This window comes from Anguilla rostrata, chromosome 6 (assembly GCF_018555375.3).
Source record: "Anguilla rostrata isolate EN2019 chromosome 6, ASM1855537v3, whole genome shotgun sequence".
NCBI classification, from domain to species: Eukaryota; Metazoa; Chordata; class Actinopteri; order Anguilliformes; family Anguillidae; genus Anguilla; species Anguilla rostrata.
This window is the reverse complement of record NC_057938.1, coordinates 31944729-31965865: the sequence shown is the minus strand read 5'-3', so window position 1 is coordinate 31965865 and position 21137 is coordinate 31944729. Positions and strand designations below refer to the sequence as shown.

At 40.2% G+C, this 21137-nt stretch overlaps 1 protein-coding gene across 10 annotated transcripts in view; it reads right to left on the bottom strand.

The window, feature by feature from the left end:
- hmbox1b (homeobox containing 1 b) overlaps nucleotides 1–21137 on the bottom strand; it is a 424932-nt gene that overhangs the window by 37424 nt on the left and 366371 nt on the right. For 6 of the 10 annotated variants that reach the window (XM_064341083.1, XM_064341082.1, XM_064341085.1 and 3 more), the window contains exon 6: nucleotides 7701–7783. In XM_064341083.1, coding sequence (XP_064197153.1) covers nucleotides 7701–7783 — 83 coding nt within the window. Of the gene's footprint in view, nucleotides 1–2107; nucleotides 2570–7700; nucleotides 7784–21137 lie in introns of those variants that run through there. The other 4 variants (XR_010330790.1, XR_010330788.1, XR_010330789.1 and 1 more) reach the window with 4 other exon arrangements.

Below are 21137 nucleotides of genomic sequence, written 5' to 3'. Positions count from 1 at the left end.
TAATGTAATGTAATGTAATGACATCGGAGGAGCTAAATCATGTATAACCTTATAAACTAGGCAGACATTTTTGTATTTGATGAGGTTTTCCCAGCTAAGCAGATTATACTTTAGAATATGTCAATGATGAAAACTGAATGGCTTCTTATCTAAAGTTTTAAGTGCTTGTTTGTATAATGATTCCAGTGGTTTAAAGGCTGTTGAGTTATTAGACCAAGTTATCAGACAATAGGTGATGTGGGAGAGAACCATTGAGTGGAAGTATATCTTAGCTGCCTCAGTTGATAGGAAGTATCTGGTTAACCTGAAATTTTCCAAACTGAACTTTACTTTATTACAGACCCATTAAATGTTGGTTTTGAAGCCGAGGTTTTAATCTATGTGTACTCCTAAATATTTGTATTCTGAGACAACTTGTAGTCTTTTGCTTGAGATGAGAATATCTTGCTCTACATCTACGCTGTGGCCTTTGGAGAAAAACATATAAACGGTTTTCGACACATTCAATTGCAAACAACATTGGTTAAGCCAGGATGTGACCTTTAACATAACATCTGTTAGCTTCATTGCAACCTCTTCTGCAGTTTTACCGTGAGTAAAAATAACTGTATCATCAGCATACATTAAGATATCACATTGTCCACACACAGAAGGCAGATCATTAATGTACATGCATATAGAGCCCTGCGGGACACCAGTTGATAGACATAGGGGGTTAGATTTATAATTATCAATTTTGACAAGTTGGGAGCGGAATGAGAGGTAGGATTTGGTAAAGTTAAAAAGCTCTGTGGAAAAATTGAAGTTGAGTAGTTTATGCAGTAGGACGTTATGATTAACGGTGTCCAATGCTTTCCGTAAATCAAGGAACGCGGCCCCCACAACCCCGCCTTTGTCCATTGATGCCTTAACTTTTTCTATGAAGTAGCATGTAGCTGTTTCTGTGAGTGATTAGCCCTGAATCCAAATTGCATTGGGTGCAGTGGGAAGGAGCTATTGTTGAGATGGTCAATGATTTGTTTGGCAACCAGTTTTTCCAAATACCTTTGATACTATGGGTAAGATACTGGTGGGCCTGTAGTTGGAGGTCAGAAGAGGGCCACCACCTTTGAGTATAGGGGCCACAACAGTAGGCTTCCATGAGTTAGGAAACCTCCCTTGACCCAATGAAGTATTAATGATATGCATTAGTGGGTTAACTATTGAGGAATTGACCTCTTTCAGCATGAGTGTGTCCATACCACAGACATCCTTAGCCCTTGAGGACTTGAGAGATGCCAAGGCTCCAGAGTACGATCATTTTGGTTGCAATTTTTGGACATTATCGTTCGCCCAGGGGAGTCTGTTCCTTCTTTTTACGTTTCATCTTAATTGAAAATTCATTGATTGTAGAATGTAATTTTTCTGTAAAGTTTTGACTAGTTATTTCTAAATCATTTTCAAGGAGTAGATCGTCCCAGTTCATTTTTTATGGCTGATTTGAAGTACTCTTGCTTGTTTTTCAGGATGCCAAAGAATTCCTTATTGCCAGCATGAGTAGTAAGCCGCCTGCAGGTTAATTTACTTGATATGAGCACCATATTATGGTCTGACAGCCCAGTTATCATATTGTGTGATTTTGTAATCCTTTCGGGTCTATTACTAAATATTAGGTCAATTTGAGTACTGGTGACGTTTGCTATTCGTGTTGGACCATTAACCATTTGAGCCAAATTAAAACCAGTAATTTGCTTTAGCTTTTTCCTTGAAGACTTGTCTTCCCAATTAAAATTGAAGTCACCTATTACAATGACCTCTTTCTTGAAATCACATTGACATAATACCTTCTTCAATTTATCATAAAATGTTTGAAGAAGGCATGATAAATGACTACAAGTGTATCGGACATCTGAGGCGATAGAATCATATTTAAGCCTACACATTCTAGATCATTTGGATTTTGCCATTGAATCTCCTTTTGCATCAGTTTGGTTGGCTGAAAGACTTTCCACTTCCGGTTCTTTTGGATTGCTCTGTTTACTACCTCACGCTTGTTTTTATTGTACACGTGTTTGTGCGGTGTGTTCCTACAGTCTTTGTCACTCGGTTGGATGTTGTGTGGACTCACGATCGTACAGTCACTGTTGTTGCTCGTTGGAACCATTGAAGATGTTCTCGTTGTCACAGCAAGACTCCGCGGCGATGATGGTTCTGCCGTTGGTGAGTCCACTGGTGGATGACCGCCAGTCGGAATCACCAAGTCAGTTGGTCGACGTTCCTGGACAGCTGTCGGGTCCTCTGGTGTGCTCAGGGGGAGTAGAGGATGGCCAGGATTAGTGTACTAGGAGAAGGCAGCGTTGAGTTCATTGTCGACGACCCCGGGTGAGGACTCTAGTGGCAAGGACGGTTTTCCCGTGGCGAGTTAGGTTGTGGATGCCCACCTGGATCAACCTCCTTGGACTGCGTCAGGTTGGTGATAAGACGCCACTGGATAACCGCTGGATCCTCCGGGGAGCTGAGTAGAGGTAGAGTTGCAGGTGGAATTGTCAGCGATGCTTGCTTTATCTGTTGTTCTAGTTGGGCCAGGACACTGATGAATATCCCCCGACAGAAGCAAACAGATGGCTATTATCACAGCCTCACTGATTTGTCGTTTGCACAATTTTTTTGCCGTTTTTCTCATTTTTCACACAATCTTCCGATGGCAACGCCGGCTTTTATTTGAAGCTTCACCAAACTATTGAGCCAATGTGCTCTTACTCGATGGAGCAAAGAGATCCGACTCAAAGTTAAAAAATAACGTAAAATAGAATTTAAAAACACTAAAACGTGTGACACCAAACAAACGATCGGTCCATAATCGAACTCAAATTGTGTTGTACAATGTTTCCGTAAAATGTTCCTCTGCAACAGAAGCACCGGAGTTCTTTGTACCACTACAAATCAACTGTTTAGGCTTAAGAAACTCATCATTTTCAAATGGGAATTACAAGCTTTCCATCAGTACAGTGGTCTAAAATAGGGGTCCAGAAACATATCCAAAATCTCTCCAAAAATGGATAAAATGCTTTTTGTCCATTATATGCATATAAATTTTAAGCATATAAATGAGCCCCTTATGAAGGTTAATGATGAAACATTGATATCAGATTTAAAAATAATGCAAAAACATTGTCACACAATGCGGTACCTAAATGTGTAATAATTAACTCTTGTATGTATTTCTGTACCCTACAGTATGTAATGTTTTCTTGTATTGGGATGGGAAGACACGAAAACAATTTTCAACCGTCCACCACGTTTTGGCAATGTTCCAACTCTGTCGCATGCATCACAAAAACTGCTAAGCTACCAACGAACGCTGACATTACAGTGTGAAATATCCTCATTGTAAAATAACACTAACCTATTCTTATCTTATCTGTGTTCAGTAGATAGAGACAGCGACAGTAAATCAATGATAAAGTTCTCTCCGCTTCGGTCTTACTCAAGAAAATTATGTCAGCTAGGCCTATCAGCAAACATATGGCTTAGCTATGCTCAGAAGTCCTCAATAATATTAGTATTGTCAAAGAAATTACAAAAAATCGTTGATAACGTTTTGTCAGGTGCAGTGTCTTTCTGCTACCAAAGAGTGAATGCGTAAGTGAATGCAATGAGAAAACTTTCGGTTACGCTGAGCTACAAAACCTTATTCTAAAAGCAAAATTAAACATGTTATACATCGTTAGAAAGCTTATACTCTCACCCACTGAATAAATGAATTGTCAATCAAGCCAGACTGTACTAACAAGGGCAACAACGCCGTATATAACACGTGTGGTATTACGCACAGCTATTTTGGAAGGTACACAGGCGTCACAAATGAGTGTATATTTCACAAACGGATTGTCCAAGACAATATATGACCACTCAGTCTCAAAAGGGACATCTCTACGCATAAAACCAATGGTACGGTTTTATATTTATTCAGATATTGACCGTAGAATGACATGGTATAATTTTTAAAACTTTGTCTTGTTAATTTCGTTATTCAGTGAGCAGCGTTTTCACTGCTGTATTGGCATATCTTAGGGCTATTGTTGGGTTTATCATCATGTTGCTATGACGGAATACGATTTGAGAAGTGAAAGAATGTTTTTAATGCCCAGATAGACAATACTGTACATTGTGTCATGGGTGGGGGGTGCAGTTGCAGATGAGACTGCAGGGAGGGGGTGCTTGTTAAATGAACGACCAGAGCAACAATGGTGGCGCTGCAAAACTCTGTATTCGGCATAGTTGTTGTGTATTGGCTACTAATGAATCTAAAACGAAGTGTTTCTGTTTTCAACTCACTTTGGTTGCAGAAGCAATGAATGTCTGAGCTGACCAATCTAGACACGCCGGCATGCTGACCACTAGGGGTGTGTGCTAAGAGGTTAATTCAATGGCCTGCACAGTCCCCAGATTTCAATCCAAAAGAGCACCTTTGGGATGGGGTGGAGTGGGAGGTACGCAACAATAGCTGGATTTACATGGAGCCTAATATTCCGATTAAAATCAGTTTAAAAGCCCAAGCAGAATGAAAATGCTCCATATAAACACCTCAATCAGAATAAACAGGCCCAAACCGATTGAAATTTCAATCGGTTGCAGAGGGGTAGTTTAAACCTTTTCATAAACCGATCAAAGGAAAAATTGTACCAAGTAAACAATGATTATTTTCTGGCTGTGTTCGTTCTGCACATGCCCACAGTCTTGACGTAAATGTGTGGTGACGTACGTTTCTCTCCATTGATCAAACACGTGATGTAGGGGTGGCCGATATGACGATTAGATCGTGAACTATTAAAATGTCTTTCCAGAGAGATCGGGAGTATCGGGCTACAGTGAAACTGCACATTCTATCAGCTGCCCTTACAACGCTCATACAAGGCATCCAACGTTGTTTTCTCAGCCAAACCTAAAATCTATTTTTTCAGTACTTTCACAATTTTTTCCTGTGCTGGAAAATAAGTCAGAGGTGGTCCAGCAAACTCTTTTGGTTGCTAAGGGGACGTGTATCGACCACCCCATATAAATGAATGGAACTTGACATAAATTTGCTAGCATACTGTAGAAGTGTCCTATCTTCTGTATTTGAGATTAATATGAGAAAGGGTGGTGGCTAACAGCATGTCTAGGAATCCGTACATATTCACAGTTGTAAGCCAAGTCACAGGACGCAATATAGCCGTTAGGAAAGCAGTTTGAAATTATTAAGCAACGTCTGCGCCATTGCTTTTAACGGGTTGTGATGAGATAATTCCGAGCGTGTTGCTTGTCTGAAAGTTGATACTCTAAATAAGACTGTATTAATATAACTACATGTATATGTATGAAGTTGGTTTTTTACATTTAGAAAGTTTGTGTGTATTTTTTGTTACAGGACTTACTTAGGTAACGATGTCCAGTTATCTCTAATAAATATGAAGTAAATACACTACCGGTTAAGGTGGTCGAAACACGCCGCACCGGGTGGTCGATAATGGGTGCTCTCACTCTAGCTATATAGTTAGTACAGGTTCGCCATGGGTCTGGATGGCTGACACTATGGAGGAGTTTTTGACGTCCGTGATATGGAACTGGATTGGGTTTTCCAAAACCAACACAGCACAAAACACCGTTACTGCAAAGTTTGCAAAGAAAATGTTCGCACATCGGATGGCAACACGACAAACCTTTTTAATCACCTCAAGAGAAAGATTTGTTGAATGTTAATACTTTGCAGAATTGCACTTGATTAAAATCTGGTACTTTGGCCCAAATGGTTCTGTTATTTTTTTTTCTTTTAGGCTTTGTTCCCTTGAAAGGCAATATTTTTCTTCAATAGGGATATTAGTTTGATTGCACTGTTCATTCACTTGCGAAATAGCCTTAAATACCAACGTGAAAAATAATTGTGATCATATCGTGGATCATGATTATGCCAGAAAAATCGTGATATGATATTGTTGCCATATTGCCCACCCCTAACGTGATGTATTCATCACTTTTGCGCATGTCACACAGCTGTTCCGATTCAATGCGTGTAAATGTATGAACGGTGCATGTAAACACCAGACTGTATTAGATCACATCCCATGTAAACAGTCAACCCGAAATCTTCAATTGGAATGATTTCAATCAGAATGAAAAAAAGTGTGCATGTAACCGCAGCTAATGTGTGGCTGAAAAAATTTGCAAGAACTGTGTGATGCTATCGAGTCAGTATGGACCAAAATCCCCAAGGAATATTTCCAGCATCTTGCTGAATCCATGCCACTTAGAATTCAGGCTGTCCTAGAGGTGTAAGGAGGTCCTACTATAGATATATGTACCTAATAAAGGAGCCAGTGACTGTACCCCAATAAGGTTTGGGGGACAAAATGGATACTACCTCAGAATTAGCAACATCTGACCACAAATATTGCTCCACATCCATCATATCAGCCTCAAGATAAGGTCTGGGCATCATGCATAAATTCTGAGAATCTTTTTGCCCCTGGGGTAGTCTATCCCCTTTGAAACAGAGGGGGGGGGGGGTTGAATACTTTTGTGATTCACATTTTCTGGTTACCTAGCCGGTTAGAGCAGTGACCTTACACTACCAGACAAAACAAAAGAAATCAACATAAAATTGGCATTACCATCGTATAGTTAAACCAGAACATCATTGTGATCATGTTGTAACCGCAAGCTACTGTACACTAACATTACACCCTATAGCAGTCACAAACTCTGGACATTACACCAAAAAAAAAAGTCATTTAATTGTCGCTAGCTGACGGCATGCCTACTTACCAATCCACCGCATTCTGCAACAAGTTCCAGGTGATAATGGACACTGCAAATACTTAGTGTATTGGTTATTCTAAAATTGCAATGCTTGTGCGCTCCAGAAATAAAACCCATTTCTTGTAGGTCTCATTTTTGTGAAAAAAAGTGTTTTGCTTCCTCTGCATCCAAAGAAGGGGCAATGCTTAGGCATTTTCAACTTAGCTCGCCTTACTTGCACAAAAGTGGCAGGAGCATTATTTACATATTACATGCAGAAAAGATTTCAATGGACATAAGTTTTTATTATGTAACTAACACCCAGTTAACCTTGCGCACTGAAAACCTGGCAATTGGCAAAAAGGGAAAGCAAGCCAATTTTGGGACAGGGTTTTATAAGTTTTTAAAATTTATTTATTTATTTTTTGCAAGACTCATTAAAAAATATTTCTTGGCCGTTCGTGAATTCAAAAAAGTATTAAAACAACACATCTGCAAAGAATTCACAGATTTCAGTTTCATGGACTTTTAACCATCTCCAGCAGTTGGATGTGTGCATGCTACTCAATAACTAGATTTCAGAAAAAACATTCACTGATAGTAAGAAAGCATAGTTTCTCTGATTTCACCTTCTCGTCATTTCAAGTAGCGTCTATAAGCATCACATCACAATGCATTCTTCTCATATTTTGCAGTTAAAGAATGGTTCTCGGCCCCATGATGACCTGTCTCATTGCTAATCAGTAAGTCAACACATTCTTTAAAGTTACAACTTTCATTTAGTCCTGTACATTTAATAGAAATATACAATACAATTCTTTCTGGACTTTGTAGGTGGGATATAAAGGCTGAAGTAGAGAATACTGATATACAACAAAAGGAGAGAAAAATATTTATAGACATTATTTTACAAGACTAGAATTTTGAAATCACATTCGTCTCACCTGGTTTTTGTATGACAGCATTGCAGGCATTGGCAATTTCCTCTCTCTTTGCCTCATCAGGGTATTGGTTTTCATTGAAGTAGCTGTAGAGAGAAGGGCGGGTATAATTTCATTTTGAGTAGACCTGACAGACTGAAATGAACATTAGCTCAGGGCCATGGCTGTTGTTGGTTATTTGTGTGCATTTGGATAGCCTGTGAAAGAGATGGAAGCTGTGAGAAGTCACAAGTCAACACAGTTTATAAGTTATGGAACACTGCTAGACCCATATATCGTCTAGAATAATACTTTTAAGAAATATGTATACATGTCTTTAAAAAAACAAAACAAAACAAAAATGTGTGGTACCAATACGTGTACATTATCCTGTATTATAAATCCTGTTACATGTATGCAATGAACATGTTTGTTCCAACTGAAACTTAAATGACATTATGTGTATGTAATAAACGTGGATAATTTGAAGGCATGTTTTAAATTAATTCTGTAGCCTGTGGTCATCATAGAAGTGAAAGAAAGTCATTAATACAATTTCACAAAATGCATCCACTGACAGTAAGAAAGCATCATTCCTTCATTTCGCTCTCTCCTCATTTCTAAAGCCGTGTTTCCACCGCAGGAACTATACCCCGGAACTAGGAACCTTTTGAGGAACTCAGTGCGTTTCCACCGCAGGAACTAGGGTCTAAATTTAGTTCTGGGGGCTTTTTTACCCCCCAAAACGTTCCTGCTCGGGGGGTAGTACTTTCCGAAAGTACAGGAACCTTTTGGGTGGAGCTTGCAGCGCTGAACATTTCTGATTGGTCAAGTACTCGCAGCATTTGTGTTGTATTTATTTTCCGCCATTACCCGCTATGTTTGAAAATATGCAGCGGCAAACCAATTTATTTTCATAATAACTTCAAATCAAACTTGTATGTTATGCGGCGCAGTAGCCTAGTTTTGGTTATAGCCTGCCAACGTCTTGGAACGTGTGCTCTTCTGTTCTTTTCTTGCTTTAGTATTCGTTTTATAAAATTCTAAGCATTCGTGCTGGGACAGCATATTGCGTAGGCTACCAAAACATTCAAACGGATTAATTCGGTTGCTGAATATTTTCTTCCGGATTTTCTTTGTTAGCCCGTTGTAATTGACTCAAAACGTTTGATACAGTTATGTGAGGTATGCGGTAGTTCTGCGTAATTAACATTGGTGATACAGTACAAGCAAACTGGAAATCACCTTCCGCACTTTTTGTCCGGGTAAAATAACAGGTTAATTCTAGTAATCTTCCCTTTAGCTTTTTCAGACTACCGTAATTTTACTCAATTTTACTGCCATTTTTCAATTCCACGAAAAGACCAGGAAGACTATGGACTAATTTATGGTGCATGGTTCGCATCTGGAGGGCACCCTTCACTGCTCGGCTAGCAGTAACTTCGAAGGAAAGCAAACGGTGGCTGTACCACTACTAATTTACATTTTCACGCAAGTCCGAGTTTTCGTTCTATTCTTGTCATTTTGCCATTAGCCTATATGGAATTGACGACGAGAAAGTAATCAAACAGCAAATTGTTTACAACGTGTGCATGTTTTCTGCTGTTGTTGCCAGTTATACATATAAATGTGAATGCATTCTGTCGCTTCGGATGTCAAGACATGAAAGCGAATGTTCGCATAAAAACATAATGAATGTGTTTGAGAAGATATATGAAAATCAATAAATACAAAAGTAACCATATATAGTCATTGTTGGTAACCCGTTGTATATAAGTGAAATAAACCCCTCCGGGCTGTCCCGGTTATTAGAAAATAATGTAGCTTCTACGGTGGTAGTATGGGGTTACAGAAGAAATCATATGACAGATGGACCGACGACAACGTCGCTTTTTCATACGTCAGTGGGCTAATTTGCCTAATCTTCGCGGGACTTTAGACCCCGGTGGAAACGCAGACAACCATTGGCTGAAGTTCCCCGATTCAAAGCCCTGACCCTTGCCTACACTGCCGCCAACAGGACAGCCCCCATCTACTTGCAGGACATGACTCAATTCTATGTGCCTGCTCGACCACTCCGCTCTGCAGCAGCAGGGCGTCTTGTAACCCCTCCCACCCGCCCAAAGGGATCACAGAGCTTCTCCACCCTAGCTCCCCAGTGGTGGAACGAACTCCCCGTCCCTCTCCGAACCTCCCCCTCACTATCCATCTTCCGCCGTGGCCTGAAGACTCATCTCTTCAGACTATACCTAGAATAACCACCACCATGCTGTGTATATATATATATTTTAAAAAAAAACCCTTTTTTCTTGTCACTTGTTACATGTTACTAGAAGTGCATTTTCATGATCGTAGACAACTGCTGAACACGGGATCAGTAAGGTACAATTACTTATTTTGTACAGCTATTTCTAGCCGAGAACAATGAACACGATCCTGGTCTAACATCTGCAAAGCCAAACTAGGCAGAAGATTAAGCTAGAGTATTAGGACAAATACAATTTACCAAGAAGTGCAGGGATGGGGCAACATGTAACAAGTGACAGGAAAAAGGGTTTTTTTTTTTTAAATATATATATATACACAGCATGGTGGTGGTTATTCTAGGTATAGTCTGAAGAGATGAGTCTTCAGGCCACGGCGGAAGATGGATAGTGAGGGGGAGGTTCGGAGAGGGACGGGGAGTTCGTTCCACCACTGGGGAGCTAGGGTGGAGAAGCTCTGTGATCCCTTTGGGCGGGTGGGAGGGGTTACAAGACGCCCTGCTGCTGCAGAGCGGAGTGGTCGAGCAGGCACATAGAATTGAGTCATGTCCTGCAAGTAGATGGGGGCTGTCCTGTTGGCGGCAGTGTAGGCAAGGGTCAGGGCTTTGAATCGGATCCTGGCAGCGACCGGTAGCCAGTGAAGTGATCGCAGCAGAGGAGTGACGTGGGAGAATTTGGGGAGGTTGTAGATGAATGCAGATGTATAGACATGCTTATTTGCTCACTAATAATTGTCTTTCATTTCTCAACTCTTGCTTGTGCACTGCATCTACCCGTTGTTCACCGAACGTATAGACTGCATTATGACATACCATTTACATGTTCACTTAATCTCTTAAAATATCGGCAGGCCATATGGACACAACCGGAGCTCAGCTGTGCTTACTGACCTGTCTTCTTCTTTAAAACTACAGACACACTTGACCACAGAAATTCACACTTTCAGACAGCTATTTGACGGTGGCGCACTGCCAAAGTAAATGACTGCAAAGCGTAAGGTTGGAGGATTGAATCTTGCTGTGCCCTCAAGGGTAGATCTTTTCGCACCTCAAACTACCATCTCACACTAACTAATAATTGTCCATTGCTTTTGCACTTTTCAAAATATCACAATCTTCAATGCACATGTTTACCAAAAGTCACTCACGGCCAAAGTTACACTAGCTGACCGCCGTGGCGTTTCTACTAAGTACATTTCTTCACTTGGCTACTGTACAAAACGTTCCTATCAGCCAGTGCCACGTTACTACATTCATTTACCTCTCCCTGTTCTCTATCTACCCACATACAAACCAGTGGCAGCTGGTGATTCAAATAATTGGGGAGGACAGGAAGAAAATCAACCCACGGCATCATGTTATTTTACACTAGTTGGCTACTTATCTCTACTTTCTTGCGTTCAAGTTATGTTATGTTATTATGTTCAAATGTAGCAATAATCCAACCAGCAATCTAATGCAAACTTAATATACAACTAAGGTAAGTAATGCACCCAAAGTTTATCCCCATCTTCCATAAGGAACAAATACCATATTATCATTTATAGAACGGCTTGGCTGAATAATCAATTCTGATTAGTCCAAGGGTGGGCATTATTTCTCAGTAAAGGGACACCTTGGCCTTTTAACAGTTCTAAAATCAATGCGCTACAAAATCTAGTAATCTAAAGCAGTTAAAACAACAACATAATTCTTTCGCTTTTGAATTGTTGTTACATCCCTCACAGCGATTGTTACGCCTTGGCAGGGCGGCATGCCCCATACCTATACAGCACCAAGAGTTTGGCACTTTTCAGGGTTCCCCACAGAAATAACCACAACAGCCACAGACACTCAGCCCTTAAAAACATTACATTCTGTACATTCTCACCCCATTTTAACATACAAAATTCATAAACAACTTCACATGTCCACACAATAAAGCCCCAAACTAAGGGGATTTTGCGTTTTCTCCTTCTTCTTATTATTTTTCCTGCCGCCTATCCCACTAACAACATGTCTCCCCATTGGACATTTTATCGACACCAGCCAAATGTCAACCTTCACCTACATGCCCATTCTGCTAAAAACATAGTGTTTCAACTCCGCAATTTCATAATTTCTCCTCCTAATTTCTCTCACACTGTTCTTATTTTCTCATATGCAAAGCCTGCTGGGATATATGCGTCTGCTCCTATTCTCCACTATCACGTTTTCCGGTTCTAGCTTAGCAAAACAGCGAAGACGATTCCTACCTGCAGATAAGCCTATCAAAATGCCTTATAAACCTTACAAACACTAAAAGTGCATCTCCACGAAATAACAGACAACGGAGTAGGACAGAACGGTACACAAGTTGCGACCTAGGGAGCTCTAATTCTACGGGCTTGCTGATACTTTTGTCAATCAAGGCTCGTTGGATGGCCTTCAAATCCGTGAGTACATACACTGCCCATATTTCACCTGCGTTTCTGATGCATTTTACACTTACGCCACCGCACCCTTTGTCACAGCCACTGTTTTACATATATAGCAAACCGAAACTGCTAAATGGTACACGTTCATCAGACTGTACAAATTCACACAAGGATAGCAATAATCCACAACCGTTTCTTACAGGGTCACTTCGCATTTCTCACTCTCATAATAAAACGCTTTGCAAAAAGAAATGATATCTCATAAAAAACATGTTTTCAACGTACAAAAATGCCAAGTTACTCACACATACAAGAAATACACCGTCTGTAACTCATTCATTCAGACTGCCAAAATCCAGGCCTGCCATTAAAAGTATTGATATCAAAATGACGCCAAGTTACGGTACTACAAACAATATAGGCTATCTTGCCTCACCAAAATTAAATAAGATGTATTCCAAAGCAATGCTACCCAATATTTCCTCAATTCTTTCAAGTCACTTGGCCCTTTGTTTTGTAATCTTACCATTTTACAATGTCATGCAAACTTTGTGTCAGATCAAAGTGTCAAATATTTCGAATTGCCTCATGGAACACATTGAAATTCATGTAGAAAACTGCTGGTGAGTAACTACAGGAAGCATATTTCTCCAAAAAATATATGTTTATACTTGCTTCTGAACTGAATTTGAGTAAATGTACAAGTGATTGTATATTTGCTAGGTACAATAAATACTGCAGGGTTTCCGCCAGTGTATTGCAAGCCCGGCAGCCCGCCGGGCCTAAATTGACCCCTCGCCGGGCCTAAGCATCGGGGATTTTTAAAAAAAAATTTTAATGTATTTTTAAATGTTTTTTAAACTACAGTTACAGTGGGGCAGCTTGGTTGGAAAGCTCACCAGCAACATCTGTTGGTTAAAACGTGAACGCACTATAGGAAAACAGCAGGTCTGTTCTTTACCCTCATTGTGCATAGAGTGACGTTTAACACTTGATGCTTCCAACTATCACAAGCTAACGGTACCTAGCAAGGCACCATTTCTTTAGTAGGCTAACTAACCTCGTTACAAACTGTGTTATCACTTCATCTCGTCGGTAAGTACATTCTTTTTATATTAACTTAAGCAAGTGTGTAGGTAACATTAAACTAGTAGCATGAATGTAACGTTCGATACATTGTAACGTTACATGATTTATTAATCGCCATCGAAATAACGACCACTTGTTTATTAATAACGTTAGCTTGATGACATTGATGTGCACGACAACGTGGTCATTTAGCTAACTTAGCTAGCTAGCCAAACAGTCGGTAACACAGATACATAGATATTTTGTTGTTGTTGAAATGGCCCAGCATTCCAAGGCAAGATTCAGTAGCCAATCAGTAGGCAGTGTTGTGAAAATCCTGCTCTTACAGCTCGTTTCCAGCCCAAACCACTGCAAAGAGAACAAACTTTTTTTTGTCAGTGACATTTCCTTCTGACATCTACGACGGCAATCGCAAACACAACATTTATTTTGCCTTTTTGTATAGCTATTTCCATGGATAAAATCGCATTTATTATTATTATTTATTGGTAAAAACATTTACTTTATATTCAGGGAGATAGCCAACTGCACGTTACATGACATATGTAGCCATTTAGTAATACGATCGCATTTCAGGCTAGAAAATAACCCGTTAATCCAGAGAAATTGCAGTTGTCTTAAAATCTTTATCGCAAACGAATCAAGGCTGGCAGCCCTGATCAAATTTGTCGTGACAGCTGCCGTCCAAAACAAACACCTGAGAGAGGCTGCCTGCGTGCGTGCCTCCCCCAAGGCATTACGTCACTGTTTTGCAATGCGCAGCTGTCGTAAAAACATGCTGGCTTCGATAAGCGGAATCGATAAGCTCGGAGCCATACGATTCCAATAAATAGGACAACGTGGAACCGGTTCGCGATTCCTATCCCTATTTAAATGTGCCCAGCATTCCAAGGCTTGTGTAAGATTCAGTAGCCAATCAGGACTTGAATACAAGTTTTTTGTAGAGTGCAAAAATATATTATTTAGATATTATTTATTTTAATTTCTTTTGTTGTTGTTGAAATGTGCCCAGCATTCCAAGGCTGTAAGAATCAGTAGCCAATCAGGACCTTTTTTGTAGAGTGCAAAAACTTTGATATCATTTATTTTAATTTAATTTCTTTTGTTGTTGTTGAAAACACAGCATTCCAAGTCTGTACATTGTTGTCAGATTCTTTGTAAGACTTTGCTATGCTGTAAATTGTTGTTGATTTTTTAAAATGTGTGTTGAATAAATGACTTATTTATTCACATTACGCAGTTATATTTTCAAATCTCCAGACAGCTTTTAGCACTGACTTAATGTAGGGCCCTATGGAATCTGTGTTATAGCTTTTATAAATTCTGAATTCCGCAATTCTGTCCGTGATTCTCTTATCACAGAAACTATAGGGCCCTACCTTAATGCTGCCATCAGTTTGTCGCTGGCCCGCACCGGGCCCCCATCAAAAAAGACAGTGGGCCGCCAGCCCCCGTCAAATGGTACTTGCCACCGGGCCTAACAACTTTTCTGGGGGAAACCCTGTAAATACTGCATGTAAAATACATATTGTACATACATACATAGAGAACTTCTTTATCCCCATGGGGACACTTCCCTCGCAGCATGTTACATTCACATTTACGAACAGACATTTATACCAAGAAACATACAATCATTCACGCAACAGAAAGGCTGGGCAGCGAAATACATACATACCAATACAAATTGGACATATAGACGCCTATTCAATCAATCTTGACTGTGAGAAAGACATCCACACATATGTGTGGCCAGTCCATGTACTGCATGCTTATACACACAGGGCCAAGTGACTTGAAAGAACTGAGGAAATATTGGGTAGCATTGCTTTGGAATACATCTCATTTAATTTTGGTGAGGCAAGATAGCCTATATTGTTTGTAGTACCGTAACTTGGCGTCATTTTGATCTCAATACTTTTAATGGCAGGCCTGGATTTTGGCAGTCTGAATGAATGAGTTATACATTACATTACATTACATTACATTATAGGCATTTAGCTGACGCTCTTATCCAGAGCGACTTACAACAGTGTAACCAAACTCAGGATCAAGTCCACTTAAGTCCATTGAATAAAATGTAGATAAAAAGCCTTTACTATAGTAGCATACAGTAAGGAGAAACAAGATAGTCTGAACCAAAAAAAATTTTTTTTTTTTTTTAATAGTTATGGGAGAGGGTTTAGGGAAGAGGAGAGAGGTATACAGAGAAGAGGTGCGTCTTGAGTTTCCGTTTGAAGGTGCTCAGACACTCTGCTGTTCTGACCTCCACTGGAAGATCGTTCCACCATCGTGGGGCCAGAACTGCAAAGAGTCGAGACCTTGTTGCTGCTCGTGTAGGGGGAGGAATCAGCCGCCCTGTAGTAGCCGATCGGAGCGATCTGGCCGGCTTGTAGGGTCTGATTATCTTCTGCAGATAACCAGGAGCTGACCCCTTGACTGCTTGGAAAGCAAGCACCAGTGTCTTAAACCGGATGCGAGCTTGCACTGGTAGCCAGTGGAGGGAGATGAGGAGGGGAGTGACGTGGGAGTCACGAGGGAGGTTGTAAACCAGACGTGCTGCTGCATTCTGGATGAGCTGAAGGGGTCTGGTGGCTGATGCTGGGAGGCCAGCCAGGAGGGAGTTGCAGTAGTCCAGACGTGACAGTATCATGGCCTGGACCAGGAGCTGTGTGGAATAATTGGTGTATGTCTTGTATGTGTGAGTAACGTGTTTTTTATGAGATTGCGTTTACAGTAACCGCTGTTTTGAATACAATTCAATAGTTAGCTAGCTAGCTAGCTGGGATAACAAGCATGCCGTGAGACCATTCTGACCTAAAACCAACAATTTTAATATTGGCTAGGTGACAAGTCACGGCGAACCTGTCATAAAGCTAGCTGACATTCAAAACCCGTTTCAGAGGGTCTTAGAAAAACGTTATGTCCACATTGCGCGACCACACCATTTAAAAAGTAAGACGGTGCTAGGGAGATAAATTTGATTGACTTATGGTTTCATGCAGTTTTATTAAATAATGTAATGACAAAAATGACCAAAATTGGTGCTAACTGTATGGTATAAAACAAGAAGGAACTATTTTTTCTCTATAGAATCATTGTTTTAATGACCAGAGGTTTTTGCTTAACAGCGGTGCAAATACCAACCAGAGTTTTGCTTGACAAGGGTAAAATATGCCCAAACGCCCGCAGAAGAATATTTCACTTTCAGCTGATTAAATAGATGAAAATCAATAAATATTAAAGCCGCAAGCGGCGTTGGGAGGGGTCCAAGCATTGGCACCATCGCGCCCCCTATGGAGCGATTTTAAAATGGCTTTGTTTGTGATCATATGCCTTCACCCAACATATCTACTGAATATCATGATGATCGTATAAAATATTGATGACTTATGGCCAATTTTGTGCTAAGAGACGCTGTCGGATGACTTAGTTACATCGCCATGGATATGTCCTGGCCGCTTCCCGTAAAGGCCTTTACTATGTTGTAACACTTAGATGGCATGTCGTAACACTTTGATGGTCCGGCGTGTATGCACAGCTGCAGTGTTTCTGCGCCGCAACTAAAAAAGGCGTTACACTAGTGTTGTCACGATACCAAAATTTTGACTTTGATACTGATACCAGGTTTAGTATTACGATACTCAATACTGAAATGATACTTGAAACTTAAACGATGCTAAATCGATACTCGGTATTAATATGCATAGGCCTATAGTGTTACAACACTGAACAATAGAAAAATGTTAAATATATTTCAAAAATTAAACAGTTGTAAACTAAATAATCTTTAAAACAGGTCTTTCACCTTTAAATAGATTTAAAAACAGCATATTTTAATAACAAAACAGCATCTATCTATAATGAAATATTTCCAAATTGGAACACCTATTGCTACTGAAGTGAACTGAGTCAAAGCTTGCCCTGTATCAAGGAGCTGAGTGCACAAGCGCAAGTCACCTCACTTGGCAACCTTAGTTGCTACTGCCTTCTAGGGAAGATTCTGACAAATTACACTTTTCATCCTCTCAATCAGTAATGCGGGAGACAATTTTCCCTGGCTTTTACATTTGACTCAAAACTACCGAACGTCTGAATATTCTAATACCGAACGTTTTTTTTTTTTTTTTAAGTACCGAGAAAGTGCTGAAGTTTTGGTATACCGTGCAACACTACATCAGACACATATTCCAATCCATTGCTCAGCTTAGCAGAGAATGCACATTTCAGAGCGCCTCAGAGACAGATAGAATAATAACACATAAATACACATTTCAAATAATGAAGACGACATTGAGAAAAAACGAAAAAAAAAAGACGTAATATCAACTCGCGACCTGCGTGCTGGCCGCAGAGCAGCCTACCGGTTTATTTATTTAGACATTGGTAGATAAGAAAATTTTAGGTTACGCTGCCCTATAAAACACTATTCCAAAAGCAAAATCAGACATGTTATACATCGTTAGAAAGCTTATACTCTCACCTACGGAATAAATGAGTTGTCAATCAAGCCAAATTGCACTAAAAAGGGCGACAACGCCATAAGCAACAAGTGTGGTATTACGCACAGCTATTTACGAAGATAGCTGACCCAGGCGTGACAGATGCGCGTATTTTTCACAAAAGGATTTTCCAAGACAATATGTGACCACTCATTCGCAAAAGGGACGTCTCTACGCGTAAAACCGATGGTAAGATTGTATATTTATTAAATGTTTAGTCCCAGATATAGAATGACATGGTATAATTTTTTATTTTGTGAATATTCAATGTTAGAAATTGCAGCGAGAACTGCAGCTGTAGACACAAGATAGTCTGTTGTGTTATGGTAGCAACGGAACGAAGCGGACTATATATGTATTACGTCATTGTTTTATTATACCAGCGTGTTTTCGCGCGTGTGCACAGAAACTCAGAACCTATCAATAAAATGGTTTAGCTATTTCTCAGCATAATGACAGATTCAAAGACTAAACGAACTCACCCGATACTGTCTTCAAATGGATCCATGTGAAAGAAAAGTAATTATTCATCCTCTCAGAAAGCTTTTACTAGCAAACTTTTGGTAGTCTATCCTAGCATGCACTCTGGGTGGCGCTGTCTTCCAAGGTTTACCCGAGGGTCAGACCGTCCCCTCACTGATAAAAACTAGACCCTACGGTGTCGGATTTCTTGCGTCGCCATGGATGTCGCTTGCCGTAAAGAAGTTTACTAGATGTCGTAACCGTTTAGATTTGGAGCCACAGCTCTTCCGCACCCCACCTAATAAAAACGGCCAAATGGCGGGCAAACCATATGGCGGACATAGGTGGTCCCAATAGTAAAGTTGTAGAGCACATTCAGATGCATCGGTCGATGAAGTTTTGTGTTGATCGGACTTACGGTGTGGCAGTTATGGCCTTTAAAAGTACGACCTTTTGTTATAGCGCCACCATCTGGTCGACATAGGTGATTTTTTGTGCCTGAGTAGTGGGGGGCCATAGGAACCCACCTACCAAATTTGGTTGGTCTAAAACTTATGGTTACTGAGCCTCAGACACTTTTAGCGGAGAAAAATAATAAGAATAATAATAATAATAATAATAAATAATAAATAATAATCCTAACAAATACAATAGGGTTCCACCAGCTTCGCTGCTTGGACCCCTAATAATCCTAACAAATACAATAGGGTTCCACCAGCTTCGCTGCTTGGACCCCTAATAAAAGTAACCATATATAGTCATTGTTGGTAACCGGTTGTATAAGTGGAATAAACCCCTCCGGGCTGTCCCGTTATTGGAAAATAATGTAGCCTACTTCTGGGCTGGTTAAGCGACCCTACATTATTTTCCATTAACGGGACAGCCCGTCGTGGTTTATTCCTTACATATCATATTACAACACAAAGGATGAATATAAAAAGGGGCCAGGTGAACGAGAGTGGTCGTCCAGCAGTCTTGATCCTCACCTGCTGCGTAATCCAAACTGTGGAATGGCTGTGACAACAAATAATCCACAAGATGTTCTTCTCCATCCCACTCTCTGCGTCTGCGTCCATGCCCCTCTGTGACCCCCTCACTGACGCTGCCGTTAATTGCCTCGTTAGCAATAGCGGCACCACTCTCCTCAAAATCCATTCTCGCCACTCGGTCCTTCAGGGCTGCTACAACAAGCTAACTGTTGCGTTGGTTAACGCAAGTAGCTAGCTACTGCTCGATAAAAAAGGGAAACGTAAATCCCGAAAAAAGGAAATTTGGACAACCTCCTCTGCCTCTATGGACCAGCCTCCTCTGGTTGAAAAGGCTTAAATATAATGTAATTTTTTAGTGATGTGTTTTAAAAGTAGTTCGCAATTTGCACGTTATAATACAATACAGTGGTAGAGAATTGAAGAAATTTGGTAATTATCATTGGACCAACGCGATGTCAATATTGTACTACGGTTTTTGATGGGTTAGGGAGGACGTCCTCCCTTGGAGCATCATTTTACGTGTTTTGGCCAATAACATCTTAGCATAAAAAAATGAAGTACATTAAATTGATAAGAGATCCCGCCCTAAGGAGGACAGCAGGAGCCCGTCCTCCTCTGCCCCCCACCACCACTTCACACAGACTGCCCTTTCCCCTCTTGCCTGCCCTGCAGATGTCGCTGTTGAAGCATTTTAATCAGAATTTCAATAATGGATTTTTTTCCAAAGAGATAAAAAATATTTTATAAATGATACTGAGGTTTGGTAATGGTTTATTTCAACCAATCTTTTTTATATTCTGATCTCCCTCTTGCCTCTCAAAAATGGAGGAGGAGCAACCTCCTCTGCCTCTATGGACCAGCCTCCTCTGATACAAACATTTACTATGTATGAACTGTCTGCAACACCCCATTAAATCATTACATTTAAAAACATGACTCGCTCATAATTATAACTACTAGTACTGAATGTGAGAAAAGTACATTTATACAAGTTTCCCAGTGCAATTTCACGCATTGCTTAACTAAACAACTAAACGAATAACTAGAAATACCGTCTGTTTTATATACCGTTCAATAAGAAAACTTCTCACGCTCATGGTCACTTTATATTCTCTGCACTATAGTCTGTGATCATGTCAGATTGCTGTGAGCTGTTATTCTCCCCTGTCTAGCTAAGCAAAACAGCGAACAGCTAAGCGTATCAAAATGCCTTGTAAATAGTAGAAACCGTAAAAGTGCATCTCAACGAAATAACAGAAATTGGAGCAGGGCAGAAGGGTACACAAGTTGCAACCTACGGAGCTCAAATTCTACGAGCTTGCTGATAATTTTGTCAATGAAGACTCCTTGCATGGCCGTCAGATGAGTGAGTACACATACACTGGATATATTTCTGTTCATTTTCAAATGGTGCAAGGTTTCTTTTTATACTTACGCCACCTTTATTTGAAACAATTTAGAAAACATTTTTGGCCCTTAGACTTAAAATTGTGAGATCGTATGTAGCTAGCTAATCAGAATAAAAGGACACAGCATCACACCTGCCACTGAAACACTCAGCCTGGCTGCGAGGATGGGGAATTTCCTTATATGGTCATACGGTAGTCGGACAATCCACATTGTATGCACTGAAATTAACCCAGTTTTGGGAATTTTTGTGGAATTATTTTAAAAAATCAGACCCAGGGGAGACATTACAAGGGATAGGATTAACTAGTTAAACCATCATTTATTGTGTAAAAAATTTAGTGACTTTATAT